At 44.0% G+C, this 24,168-nt stretch overlaps 1 protein-coding gene across 1 annotated transcript in view; it reads left to right on the forward strand.

Annotated features, from left to right (window-relative positions):
* EXOC6B (exocyst complex component 6B) overlaps nucleotides 1-24,168 on the forward strand; it is a 409,205-nt gene that overhangs the window by 380,927 nt on the left and 4,110 nt on the right. The window contains exon 21 of the mRNA XM_080931804.1: nucleotides 21,827-21,939. Coding sequence (XP_080787930.1) covers nucleotides 21,827-21,939 — 113 coding nt within the window. The remainder of the gene's footprint in view (nucleotides 1-21,826; nucleotides 21,940-24,168) is intronic.

The following is a 24,168-nucleotide window of genomic DNA, read 5'->3' on the forward strand; positions in this document are numbered from 1 at the left end:
TGTAATGTCAGAGCCTATGAGACTGAAGCAGGAGGAGCACGGGAACCTGGAGGGCAGCCTGGGCTACGTAGACCCTACCTCAAACACCCTGTGACCAGTGCATTAGACGCTGCTCACTTTACAGTGCAGACAGAGCGCATGGCGCTGACATCCTCCAGACATTCCCCAAAGGCTCTGCTTTGCTCAGTAAGATGAGAGATGTAAGGGGAAACCTGGAGGGAGATGAGATGCAGATTCTTGGCCTGTTTCCCATCATTACCTTAGTCAAGTGCATTTTGATTATTATTAAGTTGGAGGTGTTTTATTACCCACACAGGGATTTTCAGTTCAGTTAATATGCTGGATACTGACATTTAATTTTTTATTGCTGTTCTTTTATCCTTTCTCAGTCCTAGCAATCCTAAGTTCTCTTTTATAGGGCTCTTGTTTTCTAGGGATATTCTGTTCCTGTGTGTGTTGGAAATGCAGTTTTATCTCTATGATATGTTACTAATTAAAGTGAACTCCTTCAAGTTGTGAAACAGCCTTCTGTGTTTCTAAACCTGAAACTCAGGAAAGAATTAAGAACTGATCAGTGGTAGCTGATAGATCCCATTGAATCCTTGAGAGCAGTTGTAACTTCTATCTGAATGTTCTTTCCATCTCCTGAGGACAAAGATGCCATCTTCCTACAGAGAGCAGTACCAAGTAGGCTGGTGCCTGTTGGCCGGCCAAAGGGGAGATGCACTGAGCATGTGCCAAGACGGTGGAGCTGCTTTTTTTCCACTTCAGCATACCTCAGGGATGTTTATACACGCCTATCAGCTCATTAGGGCGATGAGACCTAGAAGCTCTGAGGCTGAAAAAGTTCCACCATGGAGAATCACCAGGATAAGATGTGAAACAGATAAGGACAACACTAGGTGACAGAAATCCTGACCGAAGCAGCCGACAAACCGAACTCACACTTAGCCTCCCGTGTCCTCCACACGGCCTCTGAGATTAGCCCATATCTCACCGATTTCACAGTAATCAAAGTCTGTGCTGCTCAGCTACCTAGCAGAATGACACTGGGATGTGAGGGGCAAGTGATGAAAGTGAGTAATTCCTCAGGTCACCTCTGCTGCCCTGCCGTGTAGAGACCTCCTGAAGCATCTCTGCAGAGCCCATCCTAGAGCAGGGCAGCAGCCTGCCCACCTGAGGTAGGGGCGTCTTTGTGTCTGTGTTGTCTTCCTCCTGTTTGGACAACACTGCATGCATTTATTCAGTGGCAGTGCATACAATAAACATATATGATTAGTGATCATGGCACTGAGATGTGGCCGGCTTCTTCTCCTGGATTGTGTAGCCCCAGCAGAGGAGAAAGGCTTTTTCCTGCTGTGTCTCACTGGAGAATATGGCACAGGGAAGATTAAGTTTCAGACATAGAAAGGGGCCCTTGGAAATCAATTAGCCCCTGGACCTCATTTTATTGGAGAAATTTAGCCCAGCAATATTATGACTTTTTCCAATATCACCTGTCTACTTGGGACAGATAAAATGGTCTGCTGAGATATGGGTTTGGAAGCTGCAGGTGCCTGGGCAGTTGGTGCAGATGGGGTTCATTTCAGGTCGGGAGGAAAGGGATAAAACTGCTAATATTTTCCTGGGTCGGCTCTGGCCAGGAAGGCTATGGCTATCTGGAGAAGTCAGGAAGTACTGTCATCTTCTACACACATGCTTGGCTCAACATAGTCAGCACCCTAGAGCAGTCATGGAATCCCCAACTTCTTGGCTGATGCCCTTTGGGGTGTGTGTGTGTGTGTGTGTGTGTGTGTGTGTGTGTGTGTTGCTGAGAACAGAGGGACAATGAGTGCATGGTCACTTATTCACCATGAAGGACTTACATAGTGAAAAATCTCATTAGAAGTGCAAGTCCTATTCCCATGGGCACCATCCCCAGAGAAGCAGAGCACACTGACTTGCTAGATGAAACGTAGCCCCCTCTGGGATGGCTGCCAGAAAATTGTACAACCTTATGGAAATTGTAATGATTCAGGGGCCCTTTGGGGAAGGAAGGTGTCCTGGAAAACACCTGGTCCCTTAACTTTGAAATAGACGGCAGATCAGGAGAGGGAAAATCGTTGTATAAATATTTATAGCTTTGCTGTGGGCACAGTGCTGGGAACCACCTGCAACAAAGGCTGGTATTGCCTACCATGGCATCTCGCAACGACAGTACCTTTCTTACTTCATTTACGTTTTCTTCTTAGTTTTCTTTGGCATTGGTGAAGTTGATAATATCCTCTCAAAATGTATTTTTGCTCACTTAAATATATTGATCTTGCTCAATTGAGGAGTTTTTGAGGGCAGAGATTTCACATATTGTCAAGAACAAAGAAGATACTGAAGGTTTGAAAATATCTGCCAGTCCACCAGGGAGGGCTGGGAAGGAGTTTGATAGCAAACAGCAATCATTACTGAAAAGAACAACACATCCTGCAAACACCCACCAAAAGAAGATATCACTGTGGTACTGTTAGCATCATATGCCCACATAAATGATGCCCAGGAGCCCCACAGGGTGCATCCTTTTGGACAGGAAGAGCCACAGAACAACGATGTTCTCACTGGGGCTGAGCATGTAGAGCACCTGACCAGCATCCATAAAGCCCTGGGTCCCGTTACCAACTGTGCATGACTGGGTCTGGTCCCAGCACTGAGAATGTAGAAAGGAGCTCAGAAGTCTCCGATCAGCCTTGGCTTCACAATCATCTTAGTATGTTTTACTGAAGACCAATGTCTCACACACACATACACACACACACCTAGAGAGATTGTCTGGAGTATGGCTCTTGGCAAGTGTGATAGGTAATATTGGTTGTCAAATTGGCTACATGTGGAATTAACTAAAACTAAGTGTCTGGACACACCTGTGAGGTATGTGAGGTATTTGTCTTAATTAAGTCACTTGAAGTGGGACGGCACAACCTAAGTCTAGGTCTTTTGAGGTAAGAATATCTGTCCTAGATCTGGGCCACACATTCTGATGGTAGCCTCTATAAAGGACCTAGAAGAAGGAAATGCTTGCCCTTTGCCTGCTTATCCTCCTTGCTGGTGAGTTCATTAATTCCCTGATATTAGAGCCTATTTCTTCAAGATTCCAATATATACTAAAGACCAGCTGAGACATCTGAGGCAGACCTTGGGGACTGAACAGCTACTGAATTCCTGGACTTTCTATTGGTAGACGGTCCTTGTTGGACTAGCTAGACCGCAGCCTGTAAGACACTCTAATAAATTTCTCCTCCACTCCTTCTTTCTCTCTTTCTCAGTTACGTTCCTCTAGAGAACCCTGACTAATGCAAGTAAAAGTGTCAGGTGCTTACCAGTATCCCAGCGCTTACTGAGCCGTAGGGTTCTCAAATGTAGACCTGCATCATTGGTGCCACGCCAGGGAGACATACAACTGTATCCCACTGTTCTCTCCTTCTGTGTGCACAGCACGGGTCTTTGGTGGAAACACATTTACTTCCTAACGTAGTAGAGCACTCACATTTCCTGGTAGTAAGGAAGAGACCTAAGAGAATTTTAGGGAAGTCCAAGAATTGCTTTCCTAGAAATCTAAAATTTGAAAAAAGAATTTATTTAGAGTAGCAGGCAGTAATTTACTGTATTTGTTACTGCTTACATTGATGGGGGGAGCAAAGTTGGGTAACTGAAAATGTTTCCAGGCTTCCATGAACAAGGGTGCCTACAACTCCCTGCCTTTGTGTTCATTTGATCAGCATTTCTAGGGAGAAGAGAGGGAAAACCTGCGGCTGCAAGGACAGAATAAAGAAAATGGTGCTGCTTAATGTCTATAGTGAAACGAAAGTTTCCTAGTGAAAGAACAACCAAAAGATGTGCGGGGAAGGTGGTGAGCTGCAAGAAGCTCCCCTCCTCCAGGATTCCATTCTGAGGTGTGGAGCTCAGGTCTAAGGGACTAGGAAGGGACTGGAATGAGATCTGCCATTTTATTGGGTGTGGTGACACACCCTTATAATCCCAGCACTCAGGAAACTGAGGCAGGGCAGTGGAGAATGTGGTTCAGTTGGGCCATATAGTGCATTTGAGGCTAGTCTAGGCCGTATAACATGGGGTGGGGAGAGTCGATATAAGCATCTTTGGTAACTTTGTAGCCGAGCCATCCTTACTGTACTATTTGAAAGTATAAAGTTTCACAGCAAATAATTTAGGTGGTATTCCTGCTTAAAAGTGCAGACAGACATTTGAAAACATTTTACAAGCCATAAAGCCCATCTTAATTACAGCAGCTGGAACTGTCTTTTCAGTGTGTCAGGTATTTACAATTTGTTCTCATGACTGTTACTTACATTTGTGACCTAAGAAAAGAAGGAAGCACAGGATCTCCTGGTAGAATGAGATTATATTCCTAAAGCTTTTCTGAGTGTGCCCCTCCGGTATTTCTAACAGACATAGTTTTTCTGTTCCAAAATACCCATGACACCTGCTAATGGGTGACCAATAGCAGCCCAGCCTCTGACTTCAAGCCCTGCTCCGAGGACGGTATCGCCACTGTTAGTCACCAGTGCTGCTCGAATTTGTCCAGAACAGCTGTCTGAAAGGCACTGCTCTGAGCACTCGGCCTGCACCACGCCAAAGAAATATACAACGATATATTTTACACATTTCTATCCATAGATAATAGAGGAAAGGACCGGGGGCAAAATCCATCCAAAATGGATGTGTTCAGTTTAGATAGCCATTAAAAACAAATGACCTGAATCTTTCCAAATGATGAAGAAAGATAATCTACAATGTGTACACAGAGTGCACCCCTCCTCATCGTCTACACGCGTGTGAAAGGGCACCCGTGCTTCACTGTCCCCCTGCATTGAATGGCATGGTATGTTCAGGGAATCAGCATTTGCCAGCATATACAATGTACTCTATTTTGGGTAAGAAAAAAATTCTTAAAAGGCAGAGATGAAATTGTTGACATTTACTATTCTCTGGAGATAAAATTATGGCTGATCATTTCCCGTTATGCTTTTGTGTTAAAAGGTTTTCTAATTTTTTTAAACACGTACATTTTTATAGAAATGCACAAGAAAATAATAGTTTTAATGAAAGAAGAAACACAGAAGCAGTAGAATATCAAGAACTCTTTTTTTTTTTAAGTTTCTAGGACTTTCGACACAGTATATTAAGGTCTCACAGTGTGAGCCTTGGTTCTGAAATCGCTGACATTTATTCTAGAGGCTGCAGACAGGAAATACTCAGGTTCTCTGATTTACGGTATTATCAGTGGTGAGGGAAAAACAGGACAGACCTGTGTGAGAACGCTTTCCACTTACACACGTGGAGGTCATGGGGGAGCTTAGTCTGACTGACATGAACTTTAGTGTACCATTAATTCTGTTTTCAGAATTCTTAGATTTACCTATGCATCAAATCACATGTGCCCGGGGGGCAAATTCTGACTTCTGCTTACTAGCAGTGTGATACTCAGCATTCGCCTAAATTGCAAATGCTCAGTCACTGTGTCATGATTAAGTCTGTGTGGCTGTACTTACAGTACATGGTGCTATATGTTAATGGTGTAGTCCCTGGTCCACTTTGGCACTCAACAAACATCAATTTTATTGGCCTTTTCCTCCACGTTCTCACCCAAAGTCTAGTCTTATTTCCTAGCTCTCTTTGCCACTGGCTGCCTTTTCCTCCTTACATGTATGCCTGCCAGCGTCTAGCTGCCTCACGAAGCCCGTCTCTGTGCCCTTGGCAGCGTGTTTGTGTGATTATTTGCCTGACTTGAGGCTGCCTGCTGCATCACAGCACCCTGCCTGCCCTCAGCCTCTCCAGGTTCCCGTATCCCTGCCTCCACCTGTGTAATTTCCTCGGAACAGAGCTTGACCTCAGAACTCCTGCACTTAACTTAAATCTACCTCCCAAACATCCCTACACCATGGCCATCTTGCTGCATGCCACAGCTCTGTATATCAGACAGTGCCTGAGCACTTCCTAGCCCAGTGTCTGACTCCTGGTGGACTCCTGGTGGAGACTCCTGGATCTTCCCAGAAGTGAAAGATCTTTCGGAAAGGCAAGACCATGCCATTGACTTCCTTCCTTATGTAGACAGACCCTGTCTGGGCTTTGCTGGGCACTGCCTCGCCAGCTGTGGAAACAGTGTGTTTCTTTATCCCCTGTCACTGCCATGGAAGTAACCAGACACAGGACAACTCATTGCAAAGGTAGCTTTGCTGGCCAGTTCCTGTCACCTCAGTCTGGGCTTCCTGACCACCTTTTACAGTTCTTTTGGATCAAATCGTTGTAGAGGTCTCATTGTCTCATGAGCAACACAGGCTGGTTGTAGGAACCTCTTGGCTTTGGAATTCTAGAGCAGTTAGCAAACTTTCAGTGAGATACTTTTTTTCTACTTTAAGCATAACAACAGTGAATCACAAAAATAAGTATTCTTGAGTTATGGGTCAGCTTTGGGTGTTTCCTCTAGAACGTTGTCCCATCTAGGCTGAAATGTCCCAGATGTTGGGCTTCTTCGTCTTCTGTAGCAGCTTAAATCAAAAAAAAAAAAAAATCTTGCAGCCTCCTCTCTCCCTGTCACTTGCCTGAACCATGTAACACGCCCAAGGGAAAGTCTCTGTCTCTCTCTGTCTCTGTCTCTGTCTCTCTCTGTCTCTCTCTCTGTCTGTCTCTGTCTCTCTGTCTCTCTCTGTCTCTCTCTGTCTCTCTGTCTGTCTCTGTCTGTCTCTGTCTCTCTGTCTCTCTCTATCTCTCTCTGTCTCTGTCTGTCTGTCTGTCTCTCTCTCTCTCTCTCTCTCTCTCTCTCTCTCTCTCTCTCTCTCTCTCTCTCTCCCTCTCTTTCTACTTTCAGGGCAGACCAGTCTGTGTGTCCCCTGTATACTTTGAGGTTGTCTAGAGATAGGACCTCGAGCACCATGACTCTGCTGCTAAGTATAGGGCTTTGCAGCCCTCTAGAGCTCTGACTTCTCTCCTGACCAAATGTTTCTCCCTTTCTTTCTGGGACACCTATGCCTTATTTTCTTCTTTGTTCAGAACTGCAGAAAGGAACTGTTTGTTTGACTGTGGACTTCCTTTTTTAAATTCCCCCACTGTTCCAAACCCATTGCTCTCTTCCTCTCCCAAAGAAGAAAGGAAAGCAAACCACAATAATACTTCTGTAAATTTATGGCCACTCTGTAATGTTTAATCACAGCTACGTGACTGAGGCCTTCAGAGCAGGCGTACAAGTTCAGCGCAAGGTGAATCTTGTGTGAGATAATCTGAAAGTTCATTCAGAGGTGAGGGCAGCAGCCTCTAGCAGACAGCGAGGTTAACAGGAGGTCACCTGCTCCCCCACCCCTTCTGGTCTTCTCCTCTACAATGTGTAAACAAAAGGGAAATGTAACTTCCAATGAACCTGGCATATGTTGTGCTCACACTAATCTTGGCCTGGCCAACTGTAAACAGTCCAATCTCCTGTGACTGAGCCTTTCCACCCATTATTTGCCTGCTAGGGTTGAAGAAGCACTACACGAGATTGTAGACCAGCGCCACATGAGCCAGATCCTGGAGCTAACCTTGGGAAAGAAAGCAGGGTGAGCACGGGAGGTGAGAGATGTTTGTTACCAGGCCCTCAGAGCTGGGCCAGGACACTAACTTTCTATGGTGCTCGCAATCCCAAGTCAGCAGCCCTACTGAGCCCCTTCACTCCCACCACAGAGCTAAGAAAACTGACATGCCCTCAAATTGCTCACGGCAGAGCAGTGAAAGTATCTGCCATATAGTTGGGACAGGAGCTGGGCTGGATCAGAAAGAGCTAAGGACTGTGTTTGCATTGCATCCTGTGAGACACAGCCTCAGTTGTACTTGCTATGGTGTTCAGTCCAATGCAAGTTCAACTCTATACTTCAACCCGCGCTGTCAAGAGAATTCTAAGAATTATATAGAGGCAGTGTTTAATACCCAGGGTTAGGAGTATGCAGTAGGTGACCCTGAACAGCCTAAAAAAATAGGAGTGTAGACAACTCTGACTTATCTAAGTCCCATGCCCAGAAGTCCAGAGCTGCTGGGACAGAACTAATCTATAGGAGGAGACTTCTGCTGTGCTTCAGGCCTAACTTCTTTCCAGTAGATACAAATGGTGGCTCCAAGGTTAGGGTTCAGCAGATTGTCCTGGGCAAGTATATTAGGGTTTCTGTTGCTGTGATGAAACATTATGACCAAAAGCAATTTGGGTCCATCATAGTCCATCATCAAAGGAAGTCAAGGCAGGAACTCAAACAGGACAGGAACATGGAAGCAGGACATGATACAGAGGTCATGGAAGGGTGCTATTTACTGTCTTACTTCCCATGTTGTGCTTAGCCTACTCTCTTATAGAACCTGGGACCACCACCCCAGGCATGGCACCACCCACAATGGAATGGTCCCTCCTCCATTGATCACTAATCAAAAAAATGCCCTACAGCCGAAAGTTATGAAGGCATTTTCTCAATTGAGGTTTCCTTCTTTCAGATAACTCAAGCTTGCATCAACTTGACATAAAACTAGTTGGCAGAGCAAGTATTTATCTTGAATTAGCCTCTAGAACTGCTTGCTCTTTAGAAGCTATATAGAAAGTATAGATTTTCATCATTTGGCTGTTGCAGGTGGTAAAAAAAAAGTCAAAAGTGCTGAGCATCTAAAAGGGCACACCCTTTAGCTGTAAATCCTCTTGGTATTATGTTTGCTACCTCTCTGGGGTCAGGAAGTAGAAAAGACAGACAGACAGACAGACAGACAGACACAGACACACACACACACACACACACACACACACATGCATGTGCACACACAGTGTCCTAAACTCCCATGGGTCTAGATCTGTGTACAGGTAGAAGCAGAGAGAAATGCAGTGATGTAAGGGTTTTATAGTTTTGCAAAGGAGCCTAGGCCACAGAAGTAGCTAGTAATTTCATATTATTGTACCAGCAAATGAAATGGGTCCCAGAGACTTGAAGAAGGTTTTTCAAGATCTCTTCAAAGTGTGAAGGATCTGATAGGAGGAAGGAAAAGAAGTCTTTCTAAATCAGAAAAGGAGTAAGTGAGGTGTGGGGTGTCTCCTGTCTTCACTGTCTGTGCTGTGCCATCTTGGCTAGACACCAGGCTCTATGGAGCACTTCATCAAGACAACTTATTTCAACTTTTCAAAAGTTAGTATTGGGCCCCAGTTCTGATAAAGTATTAGAGACATTAGCTGATTGCAGCCCCTATGGTGTCAGAGATGGCCTCAGAACAGCTTCCCAGCATAACCAAAGGCATTGTGGCCACCTGAACACCCTCTCTCCATGTCAGTATTGTGAACCATGTAGGGACAGGAATTTAAAAGCTAATGCAGAAACTTAGGAAAGGATGACACCTTCAAGTCAGATACATAGACTGTCAGAAAATGGAAAGGGCTAGGCAGAGGGACTAGCTAGAATCAGGTGATCATCTTCCAGTATCATCTTGGTCTGTACTCTGTGCTGACTTCCTTCTAAGCATGGGAGAGATCACAGGTGAAAGCATTGACTGTTGGTCCTCATACTGTCTAAACTGGATGCTCTCTTAAAACTCCTATACTGATGACCTGGCACTTGCTAAAGTCCTTCCTTGATGAAACTCAATTCCCAGGAGCAAGTCATGTGACAAATGGTAATCTGCAGAGTGTCCAGATGGCTCTGGTCCAAAGAACATGGACAGGATGGGAAAGGGAGTTGTAGCCTGGGTGAGAGCCAGAGGCTTGGTTTGCTGTTACATTAAAGCAGAAGTCAAAGCAGTTCCTGTCCCTGTTAGGTTCACAGAGGGCAGTGGGACCTTTGATTAATAATGACACCTCTGTGGTAGCCATGCTAACAGCTGTGATAGCAAACATTCAAGTGTGCTTTCACTTACTGTACCTCTTTTCAGATCCTAATTTGATGAGGGGCAGGTTTTAACAAAAATTCATCAAATTTATCATTCACAAATCCCTAATGACTCACTGAACCCCCATAACAGACCAGGCTCCAATGAGGAGATAATAAATACCCAGATAAAATGCTGGATCAAGATCCTCATATCTTCACAAAGCAAATGCTTCCTGCTCCAGCCACCTAAGAAGACAGATTCAGTTCATGCACAGATCTCTCCTCAGACTTCTGAGAACAAGTGATTTAGCGTTCTCCCACTCCGTGTTTCTTCTTTCTCCTAATTTCTCCTGCATACCCGGCTCAGTCGCAGGCTAACAGGCACTGTTGCTCCTAGAATTTCAGAGGCAATAGAATCAAAGAAGGGACCCCTGAAAGCAGAGCTTATCCTCTCATTCTAAAGTGGGAATGTAACCCTCACTTTCTAATTCAGAGAAGGGATGTCTTGTGTTCATCTTCATCTGGTCAGCACACGCTTTTCCACTTGGTCTGTAGTGTGTGTGTGTGTGTGTGTGTGTGTGTGTGTGCTCTCTTCCAGGAATAGAAGGCCATTTCAGTTGGTCTGGACTGATACCTGCATTTTCTCTGTGTCACTTGCTATGAATCAAGTGTAATGAATCAACTGGCCTGGCATTTTTTACATCATGCGGTGTGGTGACAGTCTTCTTACCACACTCACTAACCTGCTGTCTGACCTAAGTGTCAGCAGACATTAATTACACTTCTTTGCCACTCAGAACACACTTGGGCAACTCTTCACCAGAAATAAGCTGAGAAGCATATTGTCATGTGTTTTGATAGTCTTATATTCTGGAGTGTACTAGTTAATAGTTTAAATGAATAAACAAATTTGGACGGATCAAAATGGATAGGTCTAAAAATTATAAGAATAGATAAAAGGTAACTTGTGGAAAGTTACTCACAGTGGTGCGTGTGTGCATAAGTGTGTGTGTGTGATGTAAGAGTCCATAGCAAATGAGAAGTAGTCATGAGAATACGTGAGCTGAGGGTTTAGAGATGGGTCCCTCTTGCTTTCCATCAGTGCTTGTAGAGGAGGCACACTATGGCATATATTTATTCTCTAATGGGAACATGGATTTTTGTGCACTTTTTTGTAGTTTTGGGTTTTTGAGACAAGAGTCTCACTGTGTAGTCAGTGTTGGCTCTGAACTAAGGACTGTAAGTGTTAGTATTATAGGCATGTGCCTCAACACTCAGCATGCTTGTTATTAATTTTAAAACAGCAAGTAACATGGCATGCCCTGTCATTCTGTCACCTCTCTAGATATCTAATGTGTCTATATATCAGATATATCTATATATCTATATATCTATATCTATATATATATATATATATATATATATATATATATATATATATCAGGTTCTCTACTGGTTGTTTACATTGTATTCTTAGACAAAAAGGGTTAAACAAAATCAGGACTTGGGCTGTGGCCTAGTCACAATGACTCTTTGTGGACCTTAGTCTCTTCCTTTGAAGGAAAGGAAGAGAAAGAATGGCACACTTGTTGCAGCCCCTCATAAGCAGCATCCCTGCTACATATGAGAACTACACTGTCCCAGTCTTTTGTTTCCTAGAGGGTCTTATTAGAGAGCTGGAAGGGAGTCTGTGTCCTTTGTCAATGAAAGTAGGTTCTAGAAGAGCCCTTATCAGCAAGGGTACTTGCAAGAAATAGGCCCAGGGCTGCTGGTTTTCTGCTTTTTACATTACAGTCAGAAGCTATGGGGTGATGTTTAAAGCTAGCAAAGGAATCTAAGAGCCCAGAGTAGGTTGACTATCCAAGAGACCAGTAATATGGGGCAAACTGAGAGCATCCCGAGTGTTCTAAGAATGGCAGACAAATTTCTCCTCAGAGGACAATTCAGAGAAATGATGTGATCATTTCTGGCATGAGGACAGTTTCAAAAGAGATTCCTAAAAATAAAGGGAGGACAGCTATGGTGATGGGGTAGAGACCATTTGTCCCACAAACAAGAGAGTTCCAAAGACATCACTTCCTGTGAACTGCCTTGGTCACTGCATCTGCCACAGAGTCCTGCCCTTACCTATGAGAATTCAATGAACAAAGACAAAAAAAGAATCAAAAGTGTTTCTCTTTACTTCCTCCACCCTCCATGTCACATGTACACATGTCACATGTGTGCATACACAGACATACACATTGCTGAAGAGTCTTTCAGAAAATTGGAGCACTTAGCCAAGCTGTTTTGTAAACTCTGACACAGGTATGCTGTGTGGTCTGCCTTTGAGCTACTTGGGGGTGAATGTAGTGCTGAACTAAGTATAGAATCTAACCATCTAAGTCAGTTAGCTGCCCTGTACAATCTTAGGAAAGTCTGAGTTGGCATTCCTGCCTCCCCTGGGGGTGGCTCTATACAGCTGACTTGTTCTTATTAACCCTCAGTTACTAAGGCTTACTAGGTAGACTAGGAAGGGTCCCTTGGTTCTACAGTTTACTCTCATCCCGCACTCTCCACACATGGGCTTCCATTGTTTCCTGGGGCTTCACTGGTTATCTGCTCTGTAGAGCTAGGCACATCTCAAATCCAAGCTCTTGTAAAGACTGGGAAAGTCAGGCGTCTGTCTAGCTCTTAGCACATCCTAGAAGCCTGCTCAGTATCAAGAGTTAAATACATTCTTCCCTCACTAATACATGTAACCATCTGATTCCTTTGTAGTTAACTAGTGAGTTACACTATATGCTAGCAATATCTAAAGCAAAAGATGGACCAGAAAGAACTCAGAGGTTACTGTCTACTTTTCTGGAATGCAAACAGTTATGGGACAGGGAGGAACCTTAGCCTTGTTATCTTTTTCCTCCCTGTTAGTTACATTATAAAAGGGTGTCACTTGGAGTTAGAAACTCTTAAAGATGACACCCTCTGTTTGCTAAATTAATGATCTTGGGTGGGTCACTTAATTCTCTTATTGACATCTATAAAATGGGTCATTGCTGACTGTCACAGAATTGTGGAAAGACTGTAGTAAAATCATCTGTGTAAGCATGCACCACTGCACCAGTGCCCTGTAGGACCTCAGTACACAGGCAGAGCCTTCTCACTGCTAATGGTCTAACTACACTTAGCCCAAGAAGCCTTGTGCTGAATGGTTCTTGCCAGCAGGGTTGAAGAACTGTGTAGGAAGCACTACTAACTATTCGTGGACAGCAGCAGCCCAGCGGGTGGGTAGGAGGAAAGACAGGTGATGATCTTAACACTTCATATTTAGTCTTGCTAAAGAGGGTTGCAGAGCTAGGCAAGAGAAGGTACCTGGTGATATTGTCACTCTAGAAGTTTCATACTGCTGACCCAAGGAGGATTGGGAGGTGTGAAATTGTTGAAGAAGGTGTATCACCAGGGCTGGGATTCAAGACTTCAAAAACCAGTTAGCTTGCCCTCTTTCTTGCTTGTGATCAAGGTGTAAGCTCTCGGTTGCTGCTCCTGCGCCATGTCTGCCTGCCTGCTTCATTGCTCTCCACCATGATGGCCACAGACTCACCCTCTGAACTATAACCCTCAATAAACTCTTTATTCTATAAGTTGCCCTTGTCACATTGTTTTATCGTAGCAATAGATGAGTAATTAACACAGCACGAATGCCACAGCACTCGTGTGGAGGGTAGAGGACACTTTGTGTGTCAGTTTCACCTTGTTTGGAAAGGGCCTCTTGCTGCTCATTACTGTGCACCACGTTGCTAGGTATCCTCCTGTCTCCACCTCCTATTTCAGCATCCCAGCTTTTATGTGGGTTGTAAGGATACCAACTCAGGTCCTCATATTTGCATGGCAATATTTTTACCCACTGAGTTATCACACCAACTCATCAATCCATATTTTGTCCTTCACAGGTTTCATTTCTGTTTATTAAATGGAGTGATACCTATGACTGCTGGCTTTCCTGAGCATTAAATAACATAAGTAAGCAAGATAGTACCTAGTGTCTGCTGTGCGGTAGATGTTCCCTTATCAGGCTCTCTGCTCCTCCTACTTCTGCTCTTAGCTTGTTAGCAGTTTGCTTACAATTCCCTGTTTTCTTTCCCTTGTTCCAACAGAATGGAACCATCAATCTTCTGAGTTCATATTCTTCCTCACTGGGAATTTCAATACAAAACTTGATGTCTAGGTGTCATCTTTGACTCTCAAGGGCAGGTACTAGGCAAGTTAGAACTTTTTAGCAAGTTGTTTTATCACCTGTTTCCAAAGTGAACTTGAGGAAATATGAACACACATATATATAATTAAATTATATTTAATTTAAAATAATAATTAGTAACTAAAATATAATTAGCAACTATAATTAAAAGGAAGAGAAAACATCTTAGCTCTATAAGGATAACATTCTAGCATTCCCAGGAAGTAATGCTAATATTCTGCAGGTGTCGGGGAAAGATGCCTTATGAAGCTGGAGTTTTCAAAGTAGAGACAAAGAGCATCTCTTGGTTCTTTGATCAGTCTATTGATTAGTTCCAAATTTTGGCAGTGGAATTCAAATTCAGTTTTATTCAGCTCTATCTCCTCAAATGAGGAAATAAAGAGTCGGAGAAGTTAGCAATCTCTGGCCTTCCCAGGCTGTAGTTACTCTAAGCTTGCCAGAGCATTCTCTACCGTCTGTTAGGGCCAGGCTTGCTTTCATAGGCCTAGAGAAAATGCCTGGGCTGGGCTTTGTCATCATGACCCACTGAGGGTCAAAAAGACCAATGCCATTCATTATGATAGTTTTCTTGCTTCTTTTGTTTAGTTTCTTGAGACAGGATCCTATTGTTACCCAGCCTGTCCTGTAACTCACTGTGTAGCCCACACCATTCTTGAACTCATGATCCTCACCTGCTTGGCCACCGAAGAGTTGAGATTGCAGGTGTGCTCCAATTCTTCCAGTCAGTTTTTACAAGCTTTTCATTCAGCACCACTATTGGTAAGATAAAATCCAAAGGTTTGCCTTTAACGTATATTTGTGTTTATGACAATTTATTAATATAGATATGAGTAAAATCAAAAATATATTCTAATCCACATCTTACTCCCCACTACAATGTGATATAGAGCATCATCATCGCCTTTACAGACCTCTGTATATGTGTGCCCACGTGTATATGTGTGTGAGCACATTTATTTGCATATACATACTTGCTAATTAACATTTCAAAGCATGTCTTTTATATAGGCTAAGAAGTTCATCACTCATAGCTCTAGGTATAAATCGTATTTTAAATATATTTTCTGATCATTTTAATTTTAAGGGCTGTTTGTCACATTCAGTGGATCTTATTTCTAAGGTGGGTGACTCAGAGTTTGTACTGTGGTTTGAACTGTTGAACGCTGCCATTGTTCTGATGCTTATACTCACACTGCAGAAACCACCTCTGTCTGTGGTCCCTTTTCGAGATGCTCCTGGTCATTTTGGCTGAGGAATGTGTGATAGTTCAGTTAACAACTCAGTATTAGAGTCCCTGACCCAAACAATAGTATACCGGCAGGGCCCTGCCTTTGTCCCCTTCAAAAATGGATGCTGTGGTTGGTGAGACTCGGCTACTTGGCAGCATCACTAGTGTTTGGTACCAGGGACTCCAGAAACTCCTGCAGTCCCGAGCTGTGGACTGTGGGGGCACTTTCAGCCTACCTACCTTTCCCTTGCTCTGCCAAGATGGCCTTAGAAGGGAAGGGCTTAGACAGGCAACCTAGAAACATCTGTCATTGAAATAAATAGTTCTGGAATGTTTTCTTTCAGGAGAAACTGCTGTTTGTTAGTTGCCACTGAGCTTGCTGATGCCTATATATATCCAAGTGGTAGGTTATGGGAACAGTAAGGAACCAGCCACATACCCATGACTTACATTTTCAGTCCCTCTTTTTCCTGCTGAGGGGAAAGGGTGAGGCAGACTCTTCTAGAAGCTGCTGGAGCCAGCCTGCAGCACGGCCATTGTTGCGAGGTTGAGTAGAGATCCAGAGAGCCCAGGAGGGTTCTCTAGTGCCAGTCCCGCCTCCTTTGGCTTGCTGTGAGCCCCTAAGTATCGTCCACCTTTGTGCTTCCTGAGCTTCTATGTCCGTGGTGAGCTTCAGCTAGGCAGGGGAGAGCTGTGCTTTGATTCATGCAGAAAAGGCAGGGGAGGGGTGCAGCCAGCCTGCCAGCCTTTACGCACACATCAGGAGAGAACCAGAGATCTGTCTAAACAGCAATAGCTTTGAAAAACTCCTTTCTTAGTATCCATAGGACTGTTAACAGTGTCTTTTAGCCCTTCTCACACACGTTCACCAAAGTACCTCTCTTCCAGCTCTGCTTCCTACCCAGAGCCCAGATTTCTCCCCCTTTCTCTGCAGATGCTTCTGTATCTTGAGAGGCTTCCAAACCGAAAAATCTCCTCAAGCACTTCTCTCTCTAAAGGAATTCTGGTGCCTGTTGGTACAACAATGAGTTCTTACCTCCTCCTTGCGATTAAGTGCCCTGTCTTCTTTTCCTTAATTTAATAGGTAGGAGAGACATCACATGTTGTGAGACCACACACACACACACACACACACACACACACACACACACACCCTTCTTGACCTGGATCTAAAGCTAGACTTCAATGAGAAGTCCAAGAGTACAGCTTTAGACTTTCCTGGCCTATGGTAGTATTTGTCATAGCTGTTACGACACAGCCATAGATAAGATGTTAGCTAGTAAACACAGCTCTATTCCAATAAAACTTTATTTTAAAAAAAGGTGGGTGTGAGTAGTGATTACACTTTTCACCATCTTCCCTAGACAATAACAGAGAGCATCCTTGATTAACATAAATAAATAAATAAATAAGTAAATAAATAAGTAAATAAATAAATAAGTGAATAAATAAATAAATAAATAAATAAATAAATAAATAAATAAATAAATAAGTAAATAGAAAGTAGAAAGGCTGCCAGCTGAAACTCAGTGCCCTCAACATCAACGCCATTTGACCCTTGCTTTCTTTCTCTTAAGAGTCAGCCTTGTCAGCTTCCTTGCCTGGCATGCCCTCATTCCTCCAATCCCCACATGTCCGGCTTGGGCCTCAAAGCCGTTCTTGTGAACTGTGTCATCTTCTTAAAGTTCCTTAGTGTCCATCCCTCTGCATCTGCTCTGGACATGGCATCTCACCGCCTTCCCAGGAGTGCACAGGAATGCCTGCTACGCCAAAGTCATTTGTTCCTCTTCTGACATTTGCCCAGATGTCTGTACCAGGAAACATTTCTGAGGTCATGCAAGAGGCAAGCCAAAGCTGTTCTTTGAATTGTGTGGCTAAGGGCAAGAGGTCAGGGGAAATCCTGGCAATAAACACAGATGGGTCATGGTCAGGTCTGCTGTTCAGCAGTTTCTCTGCAGTCTTTCTCTTGGTCTGCCCTCAGCTGTGGATAGAAGCTTTCTCTGTGGTCGGACTCTTCACTTGGGGAACCCAGAGCTTGTATTTGTTCTTACTGTGCCCTGCTGCCTCCTGAAAAGTACCCATAGGTTGTAGATTATGAAAAATGTCTTATGATGGTGTGATGAGTTTCAGCCTGTCAGGTTGTCAGTGAGCAAGGAACCCTTGCCTAGTGTTGTAATGGTCCTGCTCCTCTTTGTAAAAACTGTACTTATAGAAGATACAGCATATTTAGAATATTGGAAAAACATGCTATCCTGATAATCTTGTACTCTATTCCGTGCAGCGTGAAGAATCCTTTTAGATTTTTATAGGGTGCACAGTCAAGTTCTCCTTTCACCTCAAGGGCACTGCTGCTTCCGAGCAGTTTTTACAGAAATCAGTGGCCTGTTCAAGAGGAAACTTGTCAGCAAATCAGGTGTTCATTGCTGTACATGCCTACCTTTTCCCACCATCCTTTGTTCTTCGTGGAATCTACCAGCTTGAGGTTGGGAGGTTGGGCCAGTGCTGTCTAGTGGAGCCTCTGCAGCCGTGACCAGCATCCTGTTCTACGCTGCTTATGGGCTACCTTCCCTTGGAGTCCCGAAGTCAGATAGCCAAGGCTGGACTCCTTCTAAGCATGGATGTATCCCTTCAGTTGGAAGCTTTCTTTGTCCTCAGGGAATCTTTCTCTAGTGCCACCTGGGAGAATCCTAGCTTGGTTCACTTCTCAAATTGATTTGGGAAAACACAAATTGTAAGTTTGACATCATCTGCCCAATATTATTGGTACAAAATGTCAGCTCACCTATTGTAATTCCTTTTAATATGTGCTTATTGGGAACCTGGCTAGGAGTCTAGAAGTACGTTGTTCAGTGCTGTGGAGCAGAGATGATGGTGCTTGTTATGCTCCCCGGAGGGTCCCTGTGGGTGTCGGACTGCATATATGCCAGGTCTTATGTGCCAAGCCAAACCACTCTGGAAATACACTTATAGACACAGTGAAGTGATTCTTAATCCAGCCAAACTGACAGTTGAAGATCAGTAACGCCACATCCTGGGAGAGGAAGTTTAGAAAGGAAGGAAGGCAGAAAGCATCAAACAGTCCTCTTTCCCAGAGAACTGGCAATCTGTGAATGGCATAGGAACTAGCTGGAGTCCAGAAGTGGTCACAGGCTGTGCCCTCTACCAGGCTTTCTGTATAGTTCTTTTTACCCAAGAGGTAGACAGGTACCCAGAAGCCTGATTTGATACTAGATTGTAAAGTGTCCTTGGGATTGCCGTCTTTAACAACAGCAAGTCATCTACTGGAATTATTGATATCTTTTATGCTGAAGGTGTGTGTGACTAGTCACAGCACAAAGGTCAACAGATCCTGTATTATCTTGACACTGTAATGGCCGTCTCACCCCTAGGTCTTTCCTGGAACTTTGCATTTGTCCTGTTGTTAGAACCTCTTTTGTTTTTTGTTGGTGGTGGTTTTTTTGTCTTGTTTTTTCTGTCTAGGTAGCTACACCTGGAAAGAAAGATTTTGCTTTTGATGTTCTTGGATATTTCTAGTCTCTCTCAGCTACAAATAAATACAAGAAAGACAGTCTGAGTTCGGGCTAGCTTCAGAGGAGCTCTTGACTCAGAATCAGCGAAGATTTAAAAACAAACAAAGAAACAGCTCCAGCCTCTTTGAGAATGCAGGCCAGGGTGCCATCTCTACCTCCTTACCTTATGATTGTTAAATATTGCTGGTCCTCTGCCTCTCTCTCCCTACCACCCTAAAATCAGCATCACAGCTTGATATTAAACAAGAGGAAGGCTCAAAGTAATGAAAAACTATAGCACTCAGCAAAGCAAGTTCTCCACTTAGTGTAGCCATGAAACATGGTCTCTTCTCATATGCATATGTGTACATCCACATATGTACATATTTTTGTGTACTAAGTAGTTGTTACTATGATTTATTGTGTTAATTTGTATAGCTTATGAAATATCACAACCTGCTACTCTAGTTTAATTCTCCTGTTCTGAATGAATATCACAAATTATCTCTGAGATCAAAGTACCATTAATGACTGGTTGAGTTTTCCTTTGATCAAGTTTGTCCTACTCCAGAAATATTGGTACTTAGTCACCCAGCTTGGCAGGGAAATGTTCCCCAAATATTATATGTGGTCTGTCAACTTTTATTTAAAAAAAAAAAAAAAAAACTCACAGTGTTTGTATGCTGAGTCATTGATTAAGGAAAAGCTTTAGATGTTGAGTTCAAATATAGGAGGAAAGGTGCAGGAGGACACCTATGAAGGTGTGCCTGCCCTCCGTGTAAGAAAAAGGAAAACACGAGAAAACACATCAGCTTATTTGTCCACGAGAAAGAGAAGCACAAGGAAGCTGGCTGGGCTTCCTGCGGTGGCAGAGGGAGTGCCTACACTAACCTACAGCAGGAGCAGGGACAACAGGCGATCGCCCTGGTGGACTGTAACTGTGAGCAGTGGTGTCGCACTCCTTGCTTCCTATGCGGCTCTCACAAAGTGAACAGTCAGAGTCAAGCAGAGAATGTAAGTGAGCGCAGAACCAGCAGGAAGAAGGACAACCCAGATGAAAGTCATCACAGCAGATGCTGAGAGGAGAAGCTTTTCTTTAACCAAGGGCTAAAGCAAGGGCTCTGTTCACGCTCTGAGCTGTAGTGGGTAAACCTGTGCCTGACAGCGGTGTGTGTGAACAACTCTGAGAACACTTTATGCTAGAGTTGAAGGAAGAAGTCAACTACTGTAATGACTTCTCCTTTTAGAAAAAGAAGTAGTCAGGGGGACAAGACCTGAGTGAATCTGAGTGATATATTGGACTTGGAGGCCTCAATATGGCCTTGTGGCCTCGCTACATGTGCACGCCCATGAGTAAAGAAATGCAGGTACACACATGCTTTCCTAGTCCTGTCTGCTGAGGGGGCTCTAGTAAAGCACTGCCCGGCAGAAACAAGTGTGCCCTGTGCAGATCTGGCTTCTGATGCCATTCTTCTCAAAAAGGCTCCAAAGCACCACAGATAAGAGATTGATTTAAAGTCTGGGTCATTGGAAGATAGGAGGTGAGCTTGGAACATCTTGGAGAACCTGAGAGGGAGTATCCAAAATAGAAAAGAGGCAGGTCCAAAATGTAGAGACCAATGCCAAAGCTGGAACAACGAACTAGAAAATAATGACTTAATGGATTATATCCTGCCATAGCAAGCACCCAGGTCACAGTGATGTGTGTGATTAGATAGCAGTGGGAAGAAACAATGTTTTTTCTCACAGAAGATTTGAAATTAATAGTTTGAAAGGGAGTAGAGCAAGTAGAAAGTCCTATGGGCAGACACTGCAGTAAATATTGTCACAGGCAAAAATCTGTTCAACAGTGACAGGTCAAAGTCTAGGGAGAACCAGAAGGTTTACATCATTTGGGACAATATCTCCCTCAAGAACTCTGTTAATTATAAAGAAAGAAGTAATGACACTACCATTGAGATACCTTCCACCTTTGTATGACCTGATCCAAACAGTCAAGGTTAATATTAGCATCACTGGTGAGGAGCCTGAGAGTCAGATCTGTCTGATGAGCTGCATCAAAGACACCGGGACAAGGGTCGGTAGATGGCTCAGTGGGGAAAGGTGCTGGCCTGATGAGCTGCATTAGATCTACAGAACCTGTATGCTGAAAGAAGAAAACCGAGTCTCACTGGTGTTCTCTGACTTTCACACCGTGCCTGGCATGTTCATACACAAAACAAACAAATGTAAACTTAAAAGTAACACAATAATAATCCTATAGAAGTTTGACAAAAACAAAAACAAACAAAAAGTATAACTCAATCCGGAATATGGCCCCCAGAGGCAGAAATGGTGTTATTTGTGAGGAATTCTCATTGGAAATGTGATTTGTAGATCTGAGAGGGCATCAGACAAAACAGCGATGAAGGGACTGCAGTCTTTGAAAGCGTTAGTATTGTGTGAGAAAAAGACTGTGAAAAAGCCCAGGTGAAAGTCAACTGAAGAGATGTTAGATAAATGTACTTCCTGATCCCAAACTGGCGAGGGCAGTGGGTTAACAGCGGTAAGGCAAGTCCACAGAATGAGAACCTGGGGAACACCAGTGCTGACTGTGTTTGAAGTTGCATTATGGCCCAGGGCTGTGCCCCTCATTCGTTCATTGTTGGATTCTGAACTCTAAGTAGAGCTTGGCACACAGAAGACTCATGACAAGCATTTTTCAAATTAGTGAGTGGTGAGTACTATGGTCCTGCATTTGGGGTCAGTTCAGAATAGTTTCTCCTCAGGCTGCCCTTTGAGGCTCACTGCTAGTTTGGAGTCTTAGCAGTGGACCTGTGCTAATGGTGGAAATTACTCTGTCGTCTGACATGTACTTAGTTGTAGTGTGGCCTGCAACTGTTCCTGCCTTTATTATATGTTCCTTTCTGTATTTCAGGAGTTAGCTGGTAATAAATAATAATGTATTTTCTGAGGTCCTGATTTCTGTTTGTTTAACCCTTGGTGCGGGGATTGGGGTATTTTTCAGCTATTGGACCTCTTTATTCAGTGGGACTGGTCCACATACCTTGCTGACTATGGACAGCCCAACTGCAAGTATCTGCGGGTGAACCCTGTGACAGCTCTGACCCTACTGGAGAAGTGAGTACCCATGCTGTGCTCTGTCTGGGAGGTGGGCAGGGATGAGGGGTGGTATACAAGACCATTTTCCTGTCTCCAGTGCTGTTAGCCATCTTGAGCAATTGTACTTGGCAGTCAGTCATACTTCTTAGTTCTAACGAGTTACAAGTACAGATCAGAATGGGATTCTGTATTGCCTTGTAGCTTAATTAGACACAGTGTCTTTACCTATGGAAGACAAGACATAAGATGACTTAGTTTGGGCTCAGGCCAACGTCATAAGCAGAAGAGCATGTCCTAGCCCTTGGGGTTTAATGACATGTCAGAGTGCCTCAGAAATGTGCCTCACTGAACTAGGCTATACAGCACCACACATCTTAGTGCCAGTCAATGTGTCACCCAGGTGTCAGTGGTGTGTACTGCAAGCTGGCTCTGGTTGAGAACTTCCAGGCCAGAAACCAAGGCCCAAATCAAAGAGCTTTTTAAAGCAAATTAGACTGACTAGTCACAAGATACGAGTATCAAGGCAGTGAAAAGTCCACATGTGTGGGCAGCCAAGCGTGCCCAGTGCTCAATGCTCCATGCTTTATGCTCTCTAGCCCAAGAAAGACAAGGGCTGGAGTCCAGAAGGTCAGAGCATTAGACCAAAAACTTAAAAAAAAATCAAGGTGCATCTTTCTTTCTAGGGTGGGGGTTGGAGAATACACAGATGTAAGGGAAGCAGAGTAGGCAACAGGAGGATGCTAAGCTCTGTGTTTGAAGCCAAGCAATGTGCTGAGAAGTAGTGTCCTCATGTTAACTTTCTCCCATGGTTCTCTCTCCCAATGATTTTCCTTTTCTAGGATATCTAGGGAGTAAGTATATTGTTCACTTAGGAATTTTCCACCAGTTTGAGGCAAGTCTTTCTCATTTCCCATTAGTGATGTCAATAACTAAACTAAAATTCTGACCCTGTGAGTGGTCTCCACTCTGACAAACTAATCTTCTAAACTAGCCTGGTGCCACTCAGTAGGCATTTCCCCTTTTGTTGTCCCTTTTGGTTTACCAGTTCATTGGGGATGGAGTAATGGCAGGGACTTTTCTATCAGCACTGGGAAAGGATCTCTTCCATTCAGCTTCCTGGCATGACTGGTACTCTTACTGGCTCAGAGTCTGTAGTTCAACCCTGACAGAAGAGCTCCTAAGTAAATTCCAGACCCTCAAGGCTTATGACTTCAGGGTCTAGAACCCACATATGGTATGAGGAGTCCTCATTAGAGGCAAACCATGTCCAGAGTTCTCATTACTCAGTAGAAATGGGGAGGGAGGCAGTCCAGTGTTTGAGCTGATACTTAGTCACTTCTCTTGGGATCCTGGACTCTTCCTTAAGTATGGCAGTTGGTAATACCTCACCATTCTCACTAGCACGCAACAAAGCTGCGGGCTAAGCCCTACCTATCAGTAGACTTGAAGTCTCTATCCCCAGTATTGGAAGGCAAAGCTCCCCAGGAACTTGTCTACATCTCTGAGTTCCTTCTCCACTCTGACCGATCCTGCTTCCCAGAGGCTGCTGCTCCCCATGTCTGCTTGTCTCTCTTTCCAAATTTGGCTCTTCCCAGTGAGGGAAAACAGAAGAACCCATATCACTGCCAGTACTGTCTAGGAAAAGGCAAAGTAAGTCTCTGTGTCACTATAAAGTGGCCTACATAAAGGAGGAGAGAATGCTAGACTTCCAGGAGATGGGAAAGGAAGGAGTCACTTTACATTTTGCACATTCCTGGGTACAAACCATCATGCCACTGTCAGCTTTCAGAGCACCCGAGAGCACAATTCCAACCAAAGGCTCCAGTGGCCAAGAACTTCTTGCCTCCTGGCTTTTCTCTTTCTCCTGTAGAGTACAGGATCCTCCCCTGGAGCTACAGGCCATCTCTGGACACACATTTCTGAACTGCTGCAGGAAATTATAGTATCAGTCAAGCCAAATGTCTTGCAAATGTAGAATGGGCTTCTCTGTTTCCTCTTTCCTGTTGGCTTTATGTTCGGATTTAGAGCTTATCCAGCAAAAGGAAGAGGAGTCCTTCAGAGTAATCTAAAAAGCTGCCAGTTTCACAAACATAATTGTGCAACTAGTGTTTAAAATAGCAGACTGTGTTCACCAGGGCCTTCAGGACCATTGTGCCTTCTTTCCAACCCAGTCAGGTCATCTGCCCTCCTTCCTCGCCTAGAGCTGGCTTCCTCATCTGGGCAGGAAGTCGGTGCTGGGTAGAAAAC

The sequence above is a fragment of the Micromys minutus genome, assembly GCF_963924665.1.
Source record: "Micromys minutus genome assembly, chromosome: 18".
Classification (NCBI taxonomy): Eukaryota; Metazoa; Chordata; class Mammalia; order Rodentia; family Muridae; genus Micromys; species Micromys minutus.